General features: G+C 32.2%; 1 protein-coding gene across 1 annotated transcript in view; it reads left to right on the top strand.

The window, feature by feature from the left end:
- The first annotated feature begins 5,698 nt into the window (after positions 1 to 5,698).
- Positions 5,699 to 15,221, top strand: part of LOC124365089 (mannose-P-dolichol utilization defect 1 protein homolog) — a 29,865-nt gene continuing 20,342 nt past the window's right edge. The window contains exons 1-2 of the mRNA XM_046821022.1: positions 5,699 to 5,964; positions 8,279 to 8,344. Of these exons, the coding sequence (XP_046676978.1) occupies positions 5,862 to 5,964; positions 8,279 to 8,344 (169 nt within the window). The 5' untranslated portion in view covers positions 5,699 to 5,861. The remainder of the gene's footprint in view (positions 5,965 to 8,278; positions 8,345 to 15,221) is intronic.

Genomic DNA, 15,221 nt, shown 5'->3' with positions numbered 1-15,221 from the left:
TCTGGCACATATTTGTGCCGCTTGGTCTCTCGGTATGTTCACAATTTCTTCCTTGGTGCAGTTCAAGGTCTCAGGTCAAAAAAGCCATGACCCAGTCAAATTGAACAAGAGGCTACGGTGTCATGTTTGTAGAATAAGACAGAAAAAGCGGAAAACAACTTTCTTCACATGTTCCAGCTGCACAGATGAAAAGGACAATAAATTCGGACTCTGCATGCCAGAGTGTTTCAATGAATTTCACAAGTGAAAAACTAAAACAAAATGTGTGTTACCTAAGACATTTTTATTTCCTAACTGTTTTATGTCAAAGATAAAAATGTAGCTCATTACATAAATGGAGTTTATAAATAAGAGACATTTGTGTGAGTTTTTTTTAATAACATATTCTGCTATTTCCAAAGTGTTTATCCAAAGATCTTGTTTTACTTTGTACAATACACATAACTACCATGTCAACACTAGTTTTTATTATTTTCCCAATGTGTCCTAACACAGTTATGGCAATTTTTACTTGACTTTCAACTAGAAAAGGTTTATATTTGAGGTTTAGCCTAAGCCTAATTTTTTGCTACAGACCGACCGGCACATATATGTGCCACTAGCCAAAATGTATACAACGTAAAAAAAGGGATGTGGAATCAAGTTATACGTTTGCCTAAGGCTATAAAATGATATATAAATTGATTTGAACAAATTTGTACTCTTGGGCTACGGTAATGACCACACTACTTTGAGCTGGTCTGTGAGAAGTGCCCAACTCACACAATGGTGGTCTATCTTGATGGACCTACCGGCACATATATGTGCCGGTTGGTAGCGAACGTGTTAAAAAAACTTTATGATTAATAAAGACGACCTTATAAAGCAGTTTAGAATTTTATTTCTCAAGTGTTTAATTCAAAATGTCATTTGAAAAATAACCAGTACTAATATATTTCTGTAATATTTTGACTATGGCAGATGCTCAAGTGCACCTACTAGATGGTGAAGAGAACTAAGAATCACTCTTAGTTATGGATCCTTCTGAGGATCTATAATCAAGGTTATCTCACAGAAGAGACCGGCAGTGAAGGTGTTAATTTTCAAATATTATTTTTAATTGGATTTGAGTACAAAAGATGTCAATCCGGATTTGCCAAGCAATCAAGTACTGGTTGCATCTTGAAAATAATGTTACCGCATAAAGATTATTAAAGTTGAAATACCACTTATACTGCTGTAAAGCCGAAATTCTGTTGTTAATTATCATAATGATTCACAATCAGACAGAAGAATGCAATATGTAATATACATTTAGAGAAATAAATAAAACTGGTGTAAGAGTATTATTGTGAACGTCCAAGAGAAGTTATCAATATTTTGCTGTTACCAACATATTATTGTATTTTTATTGCTTTTGGCTGGTATTAGCAAGAGTAACTTCTTTAATTTATATTTTTTAAATCATGTTATCTGTCTGTCTATTCCATAATTCTTGATAAGAAAGATCTTAGAGACAACTTTGTACAATGTTCATGTTTTTACTGTGCACAGTAGAACACAACATTGTTTCCTGTGCTAGTCTTAACATAATTATGTATGTTTAATCTAGAAAATCAGTAAAACTTTAGCTAATAGCCTGTTGAAAATAATATTATTAGACAACTAAAATGTCTCAGTAGAATACCACCAAGCAAACCACTTAATAACATGTCTGTGCAGCTGATCTCAATAGTTTCATGAAGATTATAAAGCCTTCTTCACCAAGTAATTCTTTACATCCATTTTAAATTAGTTTAGATTGATTTGCACCGTGATGGAATTGGAAAATGACTTGTATAATTTAGGGATCAAGGATTATTGAATTGTTGAAAAAATTAAGTCTATACCTGTCTCTGATTGAGTTGTTCCTATATTGAGTGTCACCACACTCATGATTATTAAAATTCAGGAAAATATGTCCCGATGAACAAAAATAGAAGAGGGAAAGGATACCACCATGTTCAGAAACGCCTCCTGCACCTTTTGTCCTGTTTCATTCACCAGACGACCCAAAACCCCCCTTTTTAAGAGTAGATATTGTATAAAAGTAAGGTACCACAAAACCCCCAAAATTCAATGCTATACTTTAACTTGCATTCAAATAAACCCAAGTACTAAAATTTTAGAACATCACATGAGACAAATGTAGAGAAGATTGATGAACTGAGCTGCTTTGGAAAGTATGTTTATGTGGGTTTTCCAATTCAGATCCTTGCTAAATCCAATGCTATTGTTTCAGTCCTTGGTTGTATTTGTGAAATTGCCACTTAAACATGATGCAGTCATTAAAATCAGCTACGGACCAACGTTTATTCCTGCTTCAAAATGTTTTCTGGGACTAAAAAAATAAACTGCTTAATGCTCTTTTTATTTTATGGTTAGTTACCCAAAAATAACATACATGTTAGTATTCAATGTTATACGGAAATTTAACCTGTTGCAGACCCATTGGATGTGAGGTATATGACATTGAGTGCAAATTAGTTTGTACACCACTAATTCGTTGTGAAGGAAACAGGATTTTTCGGACATTTGCCATCGAAAATCAGTAAAACTACTGTTTTTTGTTTCACTGAACGATGGCAAATGTCCGAAAAATCCTGTTTCCTTCCATCGTCAAAAATAAACTTCAAACAAAAAACTAATTCGTTATTGATAAATTTTTTGCTCCGAACGTCATTGCTTTAAGTGGATAGCAATAGGATCATGGATCACGTGCTCTGAACGTTCCAAAACTATTAAAAGTTAACAGCATTAGTGCATTAACTATTTTAACGTATTAACCAATATATTATGATGTTGCATTAAGCTATTCACAGGTAAGCAGCATTGTACGAAGAGTTGTCACTTGTCACCCAATGCTCTAATCGAGGTCACTAGACTCAGCAGAAGTATACAAGCAGATAAAGTCTGATTATAGCATCACAAATATACGTTATAATGACTTATACTACCACCATTCTCTAATTATAAACTGTCATCATCTTATGAACGTAAATTATGCTCCATAATTAAACCGAGACTAGAAAAATATACAGGAACTCAATATCAATCTGAATTAGGACTCTTCACTTGCCATCGTTTTCGCTAACTAATGATTACAAATTAAGATTCGTGCAACACTTTACGTGACATGAAGAGAGTTGTAAAAGAACACCCCTATCGCTGCGCAGTAGGCAATGATGTTCGAATTGCGTAGCAATAGGGCATTGCCACTGTTTTGTGTTACAGTTCATCTGTGGTGACAATTATTCTTTCGTATAACTCTCTGGCCTAGGTTGTGCCAGTACCCTTTAGAACTTGGACATATATCCATTTTTAATCAAGTATATTAAGCAGTTACATCACCTATAGAAAATTAAGAAAAAATAACTTACAAATAGCGATTACAATGGATCTGACAATTAAAATTTTAGAAATGCAATGGACAAACCAAACTTCAATGTAGCTTTATGCCAATTAAAATCCATGATTAAAAATGTTAAAAATAAATTAATGGCACTTTATGATATTTTCCTGAAGAACTAAGCACCCACGTAACCGATTTTGACCTTATCTTAACCAACTTTAACTTTAACGTATGGTTCTTTGGCCAAGAGTAACAAGAAAAATCTAGTTTATTTGTTAAACATTGTTCTGGTGTCATCAAGCTTAATGCTGTCGGTAATTTTAAATACTAAGCTAGACTTTTTGGGCTTGCCAAGCCAGTTTACATTGATGACGGCCAAGTCCTTTAAATCTACGGAGGTGAAAAAGACATTTCATAAATTGAGTAATACAAAATTCCAGATTGATACAAAGTCCCTTTTAACAGGACGAATGATGAAGGAAATTAATGACTTCCCTTACTATATTATTTAATACTTCTCTTAGATATATTTAACAATGGAAGCAATGAGCATTGAAATGTAAAAAGCAGAATTGTTCTTCCCGTATTTGGATGAACATTCCTCCTATATTTAAATGACGAGAAACTATATCAAATTCTTTTTCGCTAAAAACAAAAAATGTCTATTAAAATTGTTCATAGAATAAAAAAACAAGTTTTTGAAATCTGAATGGTAGTCGATAAAATCGAAGTTTATCCGAGATTTAAACAGGAATGAGATGTAATACCAATAATGCTAGCGAATTCTAAACCTTTCCCATTGTATATTTATTATTTGTCGAAGAATAAAATAACTGTCACTTGGTTTAGAATGGTGAAAAATTAGGTTTCAATCGTTAGCTAGGTTTTTAAGCAAGATCATTTTTAGTTAATCAAAATATTTTTGTTATTTTTGGAATATTTCAAAACCAATAAAACCTTCAAATGTTGTTTCACTATACAAATTTCTAATAGAAATTTTACAATTTCATTTATTCAAACGTTAAGTGGAGGAGGTTGAACTTGTTGTAACCTGTATGTTTTTTGCTTAGAAAAGAATTTATTGCTTAAAGGCATATGTAATTGACCAACCATAGCACTAAAAACTATACTATTTTACGTACCAAAAATGTGTTGTTAAACTGGTACGAAGAAAAATTATGTTGTGAAATGTATATTTTTATTTTCTGTTAAACACTACATTGCTTAGTGGCCAAATTAGCATGTCGAAATTGTATCAGAATTATATCTTTATTGACTTTTAATTAATCAAAAACATCAGCATAATAATATTTTACATTTTGTAACAAAAATATTTTAGACCAGATAACCTTATAGTTTGAGGCATGATGTTATGGCAGTTTAGTTGAAAAAGATATACGTGGTGTTATCCTAATTAATGAATCCTTTAAGTGGTTTTATAATTCAGACTATTATTAAAGTATTACCCAAATTGGGATAACGGCTGCGCCCGAGTTGTTCCATAGGTACCAACAAACATGCAGACCCCCACACACGAAACTTCATGAAGTTTGTACCTGTTGGATTTCGGCCCTATTAGTTACCTAGTGTCCTTCTCAAGCAAGCCCAGATTTTTTTTATCTGTGTTTTTATGGTTAATCATAACGTGAGTTATATATTGTAAAAACTATAAAAACGATACCGAATAACATAGATTGCACTGAGATTGTCCTTGTTTTTGCCTAACCATGAGTCTGAGATGTTATTGGATAATCGCAGGTGCCGAGCTGGCTCTGACCCTCTGCACTTGTGTGCGGGCGAGGTGACTACCTGACACTTTAGCCGCAATCCCTATTTGTTAATACTATAAGTGTAGTGTGAGAGGATTTCAAAGTTCTATTTCTGTCTCTAAAAACTCTTGAATTGAATAGAATACATTGCAGTCTGTATGACTAGTTTTCTCTTTTTGAAGGGATTGTTTCAACGCCACTGGCATATTAATAGATCACACTAATCGTTTTAGGAAGCGGCTCAAATATACTTGTAAATATGTATTGACAGCTCCCGGGACCTTTGGTTGGAGCTTGGATTATGAAACTTTTTCAGAACCAGTGTCAGAAGGTCCATTATGGTCCACTATGATAGTCCACTGATAGAGAGCTAAAATCCCTCTACGCTATGGTGAAAGTCAATCAATATTGCCTGTACGTTGTCCATGTCCAAATGTATGTTGTCATTACTCTATGAACGCCGCGTCGTGGCGAGTGGTCATAGGAGATAGCTGTGTATTGTTTTTTTGGTGTGGTTGGCACTTATTTCACTTATTTGGCAGACAGACAAATATAATACAGACAGCTGCAACAGCGAAGTGAAGTGACCGGAGAGTGGCGTCCTAACCTAACCTCACTTTTCGTTTGTATAATGAATTTGTGATAGGTATTTGTAAATATATATTTAATTGTATAGCTCTTGCTAGTAATTACTGTTCAAACGGATATATCGATTCCTAAAAATGGATCAAGAAAAGTTCATCACTTATTTCAGAAGTACTGTGTTGCTTTTGCTTCCACCAAAGTGCTATGACGAATTCTTTATCAATTATAATTTCCTTGATGGTTAGTAACTTATTATAATTATTATCTATGTTTTACATTATTCAATACACTTTTCATCATTTGTTAGAAAATTATAATAGTAGAGTACAATAACAAGCGACTCTGTTTTTAATAGTAGGCTGTTATAATCAATATTTAATATTTATGTATCAAATATGAGTCTTTCTTATCAACATTTTCATATTCATAATAACAATTATATTTGAAATTAAAATAATATAATACACATAGTGACAACCTCATAAATAATAAAGGAGCTATAAGATCAAATGAGCAACTAGAACTGGAAATAGGAAAGTCATAATTAACAATGAAACAAAACACGTATAAACAGAAAATACGAAATATGCTAACTATTGTATAAGTTATACAATATATTATAATAATAATATATTATTATATATAATATATATATATATATATATATATATATATATATTGTATTGTAACTATTTGTATGTTTCCTCCTGGGTAAGAATGATTAACCGCTTTCAAGAAGTTATTGAGAGCATACTTCTCTTTTCTATAAAAATACAAAGATGATCTGCAAGCAGGTCGGCTGACATGGCACTTTTTAAACTTCGGTTCACGGTCTACGAACTTTTGACTGCCTATTATTATCTATATAAATAATTAGTTTATTATATGAAGAAGTATTTATACAATTTAATTATCGTTCAAGATCAGTAACAGTTGGTTATATTAATAGTTATAAATAAGTAATATCATTTGTCATTATCGATATAAAAACCGGGTCCGCTTATCGTACTCTACCCAATGATAATTAAGTTATTATGTTTAAGGAGAAAACTGAAAGCCATCAATAATTGGCTGAGCTTTAGTGAAACCTATCACTCAAGGGGCTGGAAAAATTTCATTTCTATGGGAGCAACACAGAGTTTAATGATTGTAAGTTATAGACTGCAGTATCATAAGCGGCCACCAACACAACTCGAATCATGATTATTGAATCATTGATATTTAAGACCATCTAAAAATACTGGAAGCTAAATGTTAGAGCATATTTTGTGTAAATATATATTTTAAATAGCAATATAGTTCTACTTGTTTTAAATCTTAAATATTAATATATTAACAATAAATTTAAAAAAAACTATCTATGCTATCTATATTTATAAAATTTTACAAAAAACTAATAAAATCTACTTTTCCTTTTACTATTTTTAAGGATAAACATGTCTGACTCCTTGTAAAACAAAAAACACATGTACATCGTCATTCTACTTGTGGCAATTATCAGATACCATACACATGATTTTACTTTTGAATTAATTTGGAGCAATAATGTTGAAATGAATTAAGTTTTAGGGTTTTAAAATCATATTATAGTGAAGCTATAATTTTATATGTAAAATGTTTGTATTTATTTCAGATTATATAGAATAAATACACTTTATATTAAAACTATCTTCAGCAGTGTAGTATTTACAATAATTACTTTAGGCAATTTGAAATGGTAGGCCTATTCCTGCAGGTACTGATGCCGCCAAAACTACGTTTATTAATTAAAAAGTCATAGTTTGTTTGATTCCAATTAAAATAGTACATGATTCTCAATATATTCATAATACCAAATTTAGAATGTTGACAAAAGTTTTCTCAGGTTTGTTTTTTGATACATCATATTGTGAATTTTCATACAACGAAATGCTATTCGATTTCCACTTTTCTAGCTTTCATATGCTTACTAAAAACTGAACACTTTAGATGTAAAGGAGCAAGGCCATTATTATCTTGTAACCATTTAAAACATTGTTCAATGTTTAAAAATACATTTTGAGACAATAATTGCATGTTCATTGCCATTGTTCCTGCCGGTTTCACTATCCTACTCAGTACCTAAATGAAATAAAAAAAACTGGCAATGATTAATCATGAAGTCATTAATCAGTCAAATCAGCTTTGAAAGGGGAGATTGTAGACTTTTGAAGCAGTTAAAGAAAAAGTGACGGAAGTCATGATCGGACTTACAGAAAATGATCTGCAGCATTGCAAAGCATAGTGAAAAATGCTGTAGAGACTGAAGTTGTACTCCATGGGGAGTACATTGAAATAACATCAAATTGTAATTATTTGTAATCATAATTTGTTAGCCTTAATCCGGTTTTGTCTAGCCACACTCTGTATGTGCTTCATATAACATATATGTTTGGGAATTCACTCCAATCAAAAAGTCAGTGCTATTGAGCTGTGTTATGAATTGTTTTGTGAACAATAGACTTACTTTCAAGTCGTAGTTAGTATTGTATCTCTATACAAAGATTTATACTTTTATTTATTTATTTGATTTCAGTACCATGCCTTAAGGCAGCAGTCAGTAAAGGACTTGGACTCGCAATTGTAGCAGGGTCGTTGATGGGTAAGTAATGGTATTTATTAAAGTTTTTTATAGTTGTTATGGGTAAGTACTATGTAAAATAATTTCTAAGTAAGAGTCTATCCATTTAATAGACTAACAAATGGTGGTAAAATAAAGAAAAAACCTGTTTTAAAAGTAACAAACATATCATCTACGATAGTGGTGGTGGAATTAATTCTAATAGTCGTGCTGATTCTGGGTATGGAATATAGGGTATGTCGCTCTTTGTTTATTCCATTTTAGGTAACCAGATTTACAACTTGGGGAAAATAGTTAAGAGAAGCTCTGGGGTTTTAGTCTATTAGAGCATTGCTTATGCAATACAGTATATTTATTTGTAGTCGCTTGACGGTGAAACCTTTGATTTCAAAAGGCCTCGTCAAAAAAAAAAATTATATTGGAAAAGTGTTGTTTTAATAACATTGACTGCAGTGTAAAATTGTTCCAATTGCTCCAGGAGTTTTCAATGTCAATAACATGTTCTCTAATAAATAAGTTGTACGATAACTTAGTGGATGAAATGAAAATCACACAGATGTTTGAACATGGTTTATTATGCATCATTACAACTATATTTAGAAATTGCTAAATTTGCCAGTGAATTAACTACCCATACAATAAAACAATAAATAATACTGTATCCCTTTTAAACGGATGATACTTATAACAAATGTTAATTTATTTGAAACTTTATACGGTTTAATCAAGTACTTCTGGGTTCTACTTTAGGCTCTGTCTCTTTTATCCTTGCACAAATTGGTCTCTGTGAACATTACAAACCCCAATGCCATAATTACAAACAAAGTAGGATAATTAACAATGAAATAAATTATTATTAAGTTCCTTTTTTTAACCAATAGATCTCTCTCTCATACTACTTTGATACCTTAGCTGCCGCATTGGGCCAACTCACACGACACCTGTGTTCCTTAACCCTTTAAGGAGTATGGACGTCATATGACGTCTTCTTTTGATAGGCTAAAATGAGTAATGGATGAAATCCAAAAAATTACCAAAAGGAGTAAAAAATTAAAGTCTTTAAAATCTCTTAAAAAATGTTTATTTACATTTGAAAGCTTAATAAAAAAGGAATACGTGTTCTACAAGTCAATATTTCAGTACTTTTTCAAAATCAAATGTCTTATTTCCTCACTACGGCAGACTCAATCAATATTGTATGCCATTTGGACAACAGTAACAAACTAGATGGTTGCTCAACAAATGTAAGTCACTCTCACAAGATAAATATGGCCACAGTATGCAATATACAAGGAATGGCTAGTATAATGTGGCGGCATATTCTGACAGAAAAGCGATGCGCGCTCAACGCGACCTTGAGTCAGTAGCTTCTACCAGGTGACTACTGCGATATGGTGGTAAAATCAGATTACAAGTGAATCCCAGCACAAAAAATGGAAGTTAAGTATGTTGCCGATAGATGGAACCACTTTACAGACTAATCTACTAAAAGGCAATCAGTAATAGCAATGCATTTACGATAATACAAAAATACAGAGGCTAAATGTCATATGACGTCCGTACTCCTTTGGGCCACTATAAGAGTATACGTCATATGACGTCCTTACTCATTATGTAGAGTTTACACGCACTCCTTAAAGGGTTATGACATAACTCATCAGGTGAAGTTACCTGACAGCATCACTATGCAGCTGGTAGCCATTTTCTTTTGCATCCTGCTTGTGCAGCACTCTGACAGAACTCAATAATAAGACTTGAACTAGAAAGAGCAGAACATTTCACAGGATGTTGTCTTTTGTGGTAAAGTGATTTTTAAGCTGATTAACTGAGATTGAAAGATTTGACATTATCATAACAATTTTTCTGGCCACTTTACCTAAACAGAAGCGGTGAGATTAAAAAGGAAAAACATTCCAGTTTTTTGACAAATTGAGTTGAAATAGCCATTTTGTTTTTCAGACCCTAAATGCTTCTAATGAGATAAATAAAGAAAACATTCCTTTATATTTAGTAGCCATGGCAACCCATTTGATTCTAGACTGAGATTAAGAAAGAAAACATTCCCCAGGAATGTTTTCCTTTTTAACCTCAGTGAGGAGTAGTTCGTTGTTTGGCCAGTAGAGTGCATTGTGTGTAATATTGGTTTATTATTGCTAATACACTAACCTGTAAGTAGTTAAAGTTGTAAGGTTTATGAGAGTATTTAACACTATTTATTTTCAGTAATTGTGCTATTACCCCTGTAAGTTAAGTGAGTTCTAATCATTTTGATGATCAAAAACTATGTCTGAAGCATCAGAAAATGAAGAAAGCCCTGCTAAGAAAAGGAGAGGCGTAGGAAATGCTCTAAAGTAAAATGAAAGTTGCTAGGCTGAAAGGAGAAGAGTTTGTAACAACTTCTGGAGTATTAGTTGAACAAAAGACTACAGGTCCTGAATGTGGACTGTAGGAACAAATGTACCTCTAATTTTACTGAGGAACAAAAACTTAAAATAGTTAGTACGGTTTACAGTGGTAGGCCTAAGAATGAACGGGACACTTATTTGATAGGTTTGATTGACCGCTGTGATGTTCAAAGGCACAGATCTATTAGTCCACATTCAAAACAGCTTTCCTCATCTTTTAAATATAACACCGTAGTTGATGGTAAAAAAGTTTGAAAGTGTGCCGTAAGGCTTACTTAAGCTTACATGCAGTAACTAGCAAGGTTGTTTTTCGTTTGACATCTATTTTAACCAAAGGAAAGCAGCCTATGGATATGAGAGGTAGACATGGTAATCATTCAAAAATTCCAAAATGAAGTTTTAATTAAGTTGAATGAGCATATCGAATCATATCCAAAAAAAACCTCTCATTACTCATCCATCGAAGTAACTTACCTAGAGGCTGGCCTTACATGCAAAATTATGCATGATATGTTCATTGAAAAAACATCCTGATCTTAGCAAAAACAATTAAATATGAATACTTCCTTAATTACTACAAAGAAAAATATGGATACCGATTCGGTAGGCCACAAGTTAGATGTGTGTTTCTACATGCGAAAATCTTAATACTAAAATTAAATCTACAAATCTGACTGAATAGTGCAAAGAAAACATCTGCAGTGGAGTTAATGATCCATAAAAGGAGAGCATGTAAATTTTTACAAAAAGATTGAAGAGATCACTGAAATTTGCAAAAATAGGGATGATGTTCATGCAGTGTGTTTTGATTTTATGCAAAACCTCCCTTTACCTTGCATGCCTGTGCAGGAGATGTTTTTATCTCCGAAAATTATGGCATTATGTGTTTTGTGTCCACAGCTTAAGTGATGACAAGGCTACAATGTATACATACCATGAAGGAGTTGCAAAAAAAAAGGTGCTAACGATGTGTGTTCCTTATTGAATGACTACATCAAAAACAGTGTTAATGAACAAGTAAAAACTCTTTATGTTTTTAGTGATGCATGCCCAGGGCAAAATCGTAACCAAACAATGGTTAGGTATTTTTTTATCATTAACTCTTATGAAGCGGTTTCATGAAATTCAAGTTTTTTTCCCAACTAGAGGGCACAGTTTTTTTACCTTGTGACCGGGATTTTTGGGGTCATCAAGAGGGTAATTTCGTCGCCATGACAGAGTTTATTCCCCTGAGGCAATACAACAAAATGATACAAAGTGCAAAAAAACTGGAGCCTAAGTTCATAGTAAAAAGTGTTAAAAATCATGACATACTTGATTTTAACCAGTGGTGGCCCTGAATATTTCAAAAAAACCTGTCAAAGTGTAAGAACTAAGGAACCTTTCAAAGTCAGTACAATACAGCCATCTTACTTTTTTCTGCAGCAAAAAGGGGATACGTGACTGCACGTCGATTCATTGATGGATTGAACAGTGATAGTATTTTCAAACTTTACAAAGGTGGTGAAGTTATCCTTCCAAGTGAAAGAGCCTATAATGGAAAAGTTCCAATTAAGGTAGCTAAACTTAATGATGTATCTAAAATAATACATTATGTGCCAGATCAATATAGACTTTTTTATGAGAACATATTGGAGTGGCCTTCAACTACTGATAACCAAGAAGACGGTGATGACTAAAAATACCTACTGAAAATCCCAAGCTAAAAGCAACATTTTACATTGTAACTCCTTTGTTTCTAAGTAATTATTGCAATTCATATTTTGAGACAATTAAAACTAATTTGATTTGATAAAAGCTGAGGGTTTTTAAAATAGTTTTTCCACCTTCTTCCTGTGTTGAGATAAAAAAGGAAAATATTCCATCAGTTTTATTTGTCTCTCAGGATAAAACTATTGGTTATATTAAAAAAAGTATTTACACAAAAATATTACCTTAAATGTAATAAACAAATTTGTAATTGTTCATTTTACTCTTAATGCTAAGCTAAGGTTGTTATGGAGTTTTTATTGTTTCCTGTAAAATTAGGGTTACTGGAATGTTTTCCTTTTTAATCTCACCGCTTCAACAGCTCACAGATATTAACAAACAAACGGGATCATGTTATTTGGTAATACATAAAATAACACAAAATTGTAACATTGTTTATCTCAATGTATTACAAATTTTATTTTACTTGATTTTATAAAATTAACAAACATTACTTGCGAATGTCTCAGTCATTTCTCACACAAAAATAGTTTTTCGGGACATTCACTACAAATGCCACTTGTGACATATTTCTTGCCACATTTCGCCTTTTTTATTCGGTCAAGTAATGCTAAAAAAATCTATATATATATATGCCACAGCCTACACCAGTACTGAGGGTGTTTGTAGTATTGCTAGTACCAGATGTGTGGTTTGTATTGTTATTAGCATCACTGTCTGCATTCAAAGACATTGTTAACGTCATAGTAGTTTTCAGAGTATGTACAAGAATAAAGTCTGGATCACGGACTCTGTTGTCAAGTATATCACTAACTGCCAATGAATCGACACTAACATCATCACTTATACCGGCATTCAAACCCGGTGATGAAAGATTGTCAATCATTCCTTAAATTTCAGATTAAACACACTTGTTCACTCATTTTCCTAAGTAACTAAGCACTACATACGCCATACAATCAGCTTAACATCACTTAGCACACAGAAACACGGGTTTCCTGTAAAATGGTAGGAAAACAGTTTAGAGAATGAATGACATCTTTCTTTTAGTGAAATAGTTACGTACAGGACAGCTGACGTGTCTACAGAAACCAGAGAGTAAAATACATATGAGATGTTCGTTCTGCCATCAAAGAAAACTAAAGGTGCCTTATATCATGGCTCAAGGTAGGTATTTTAGTAAAATTTTAAAATTAAAATGTTCGGGTCAGGCAAAAGTACACGATCCTTTATAGACATGATATTGATAAATAGATCATCAAATTGTAGTTATTAGTACGCAGTAAAGACAAAAAACCCAAAAGTTACAAGAATTTACATGAAAAAGTTTGGCACTGTACCATTCATGAAGTAGGCAGTTAAGGTGTTAATATTAATCATTTTCAAGAAAACTACATGTTATTTTATTACATTTCAATACTGCATTCATACTATTAAAAATATATTTTATTGTGAATTTCCAATTATAATTAACTTTCAGAACTCATTCACTACATCCATATGTGTTTATTCATTTAATAAAACAACTCTTTACTTCATTATTACTACTCAGTAGTATTTTACAAATCTGATATGAAATACTAACTGAAAGTTTTACCATACAAACTACATTCAATATTATCTAATTTAAGCTACTTTTCCTAATAAGTAGTGTCTGACGTCCAGCAAGGGAGGGCATGTGTGGTCTGCTTTCCTTACCCAACAGGTGAATATTCACCCACTCCCCATACTACTGCTGGCCCCACCACCAGACACCGTGAAATACTTAATTATGCTGGTGTACGATTGATAACATAAATTTATCTTATTTACCTTATATTTTATGAACTTAAACTTGAACAACCAAACAAAATTACCTTCAAATAATTTGATTATTATTATTATTATTGTCTTATATTACAGTAATCGTTTAGTTAGCATAAATTTCTCTACATAAATAAAACGTATCAAACAGGGCTTGATACAAATTATTGAATATTAACAAAAAGCTTGACAATTTTTTTTTAATATTAAAAATTTCACTTTGGTAAGAAGCACCTATCTTATCTAGTACTACCTTTGGATGGTACAAGTATGTATGTCACTGCAGCCAATGTGTTATGAATAATTGCTATTTTTGTAGCAGTAGCACAGAATATGCCAGTATTGTAAGCTATTTCCAAAGTGTTTATTCATATAGCAAAATTAATTTAATAAACAAGAGTAGCAATGTAGTTATAATTGTTTTCAATTGAAAAATTCAATTAGTTCCCAACATATTTTAAAATAAATAAAACTACAATGAAGTTTATTCAGACCTTTATTATTAAGTTTTATATAAACATTGAAGAGGGTGTTATTTCACAGATCGGTTTAAAGATCGGAGATATCTTATATAATAATGGAGTGGGCAATAAAAAGCACTGGGCTATAAAAACTGACCGTGGTTGACACAGTTGACTTGGCAAGATAATTATGTGTCCGACACTCAAGTAACCTGTAATTTCCAAACCTCTGAGCTGATTATTTTTTTTTTGTTTTTATGTAGACCGTCTTGGCTCTGTGATGTATAATAATACAACCTAAAATTCAGTCAAGTTGTGATTGTCCGTGGATTTTTCTTTTGTGTTGTTAGTAGCCTGGACAAGTAAAAAAAAGTAATATTTTGAAATAAAATGTTGCATGATTAAAACCAATGAGGCAATAAAAGAAGGCATTTCAATCAATCAAATTCCTTTATTACATGAACAAAAGTACAGTAATAGCGTCATATACAAACAACATTTAAGTTGACCATCTACTAC

This window comes from Homalodisca vitripennis, chromosome 6 (assembly GCF_021130785.1).
Source record: "Homalodisca vitripennis isolate AUS2020 chromosome 6, UT_GWSS_2.1, whole genome shotgun sequence".
In the NCBI taxonomy this organism is placed as follows: Eukaryota; Metazoa; Arthropoda; class Insecta; order Hemiptera; family Cicadellidae; genus Homalodisca; species Homalodisca vitripennis.
Note: the sequence above shows the minus strand (reverse complement) of the source record. Positions and strands in the feature narration are given on the sequence as shown.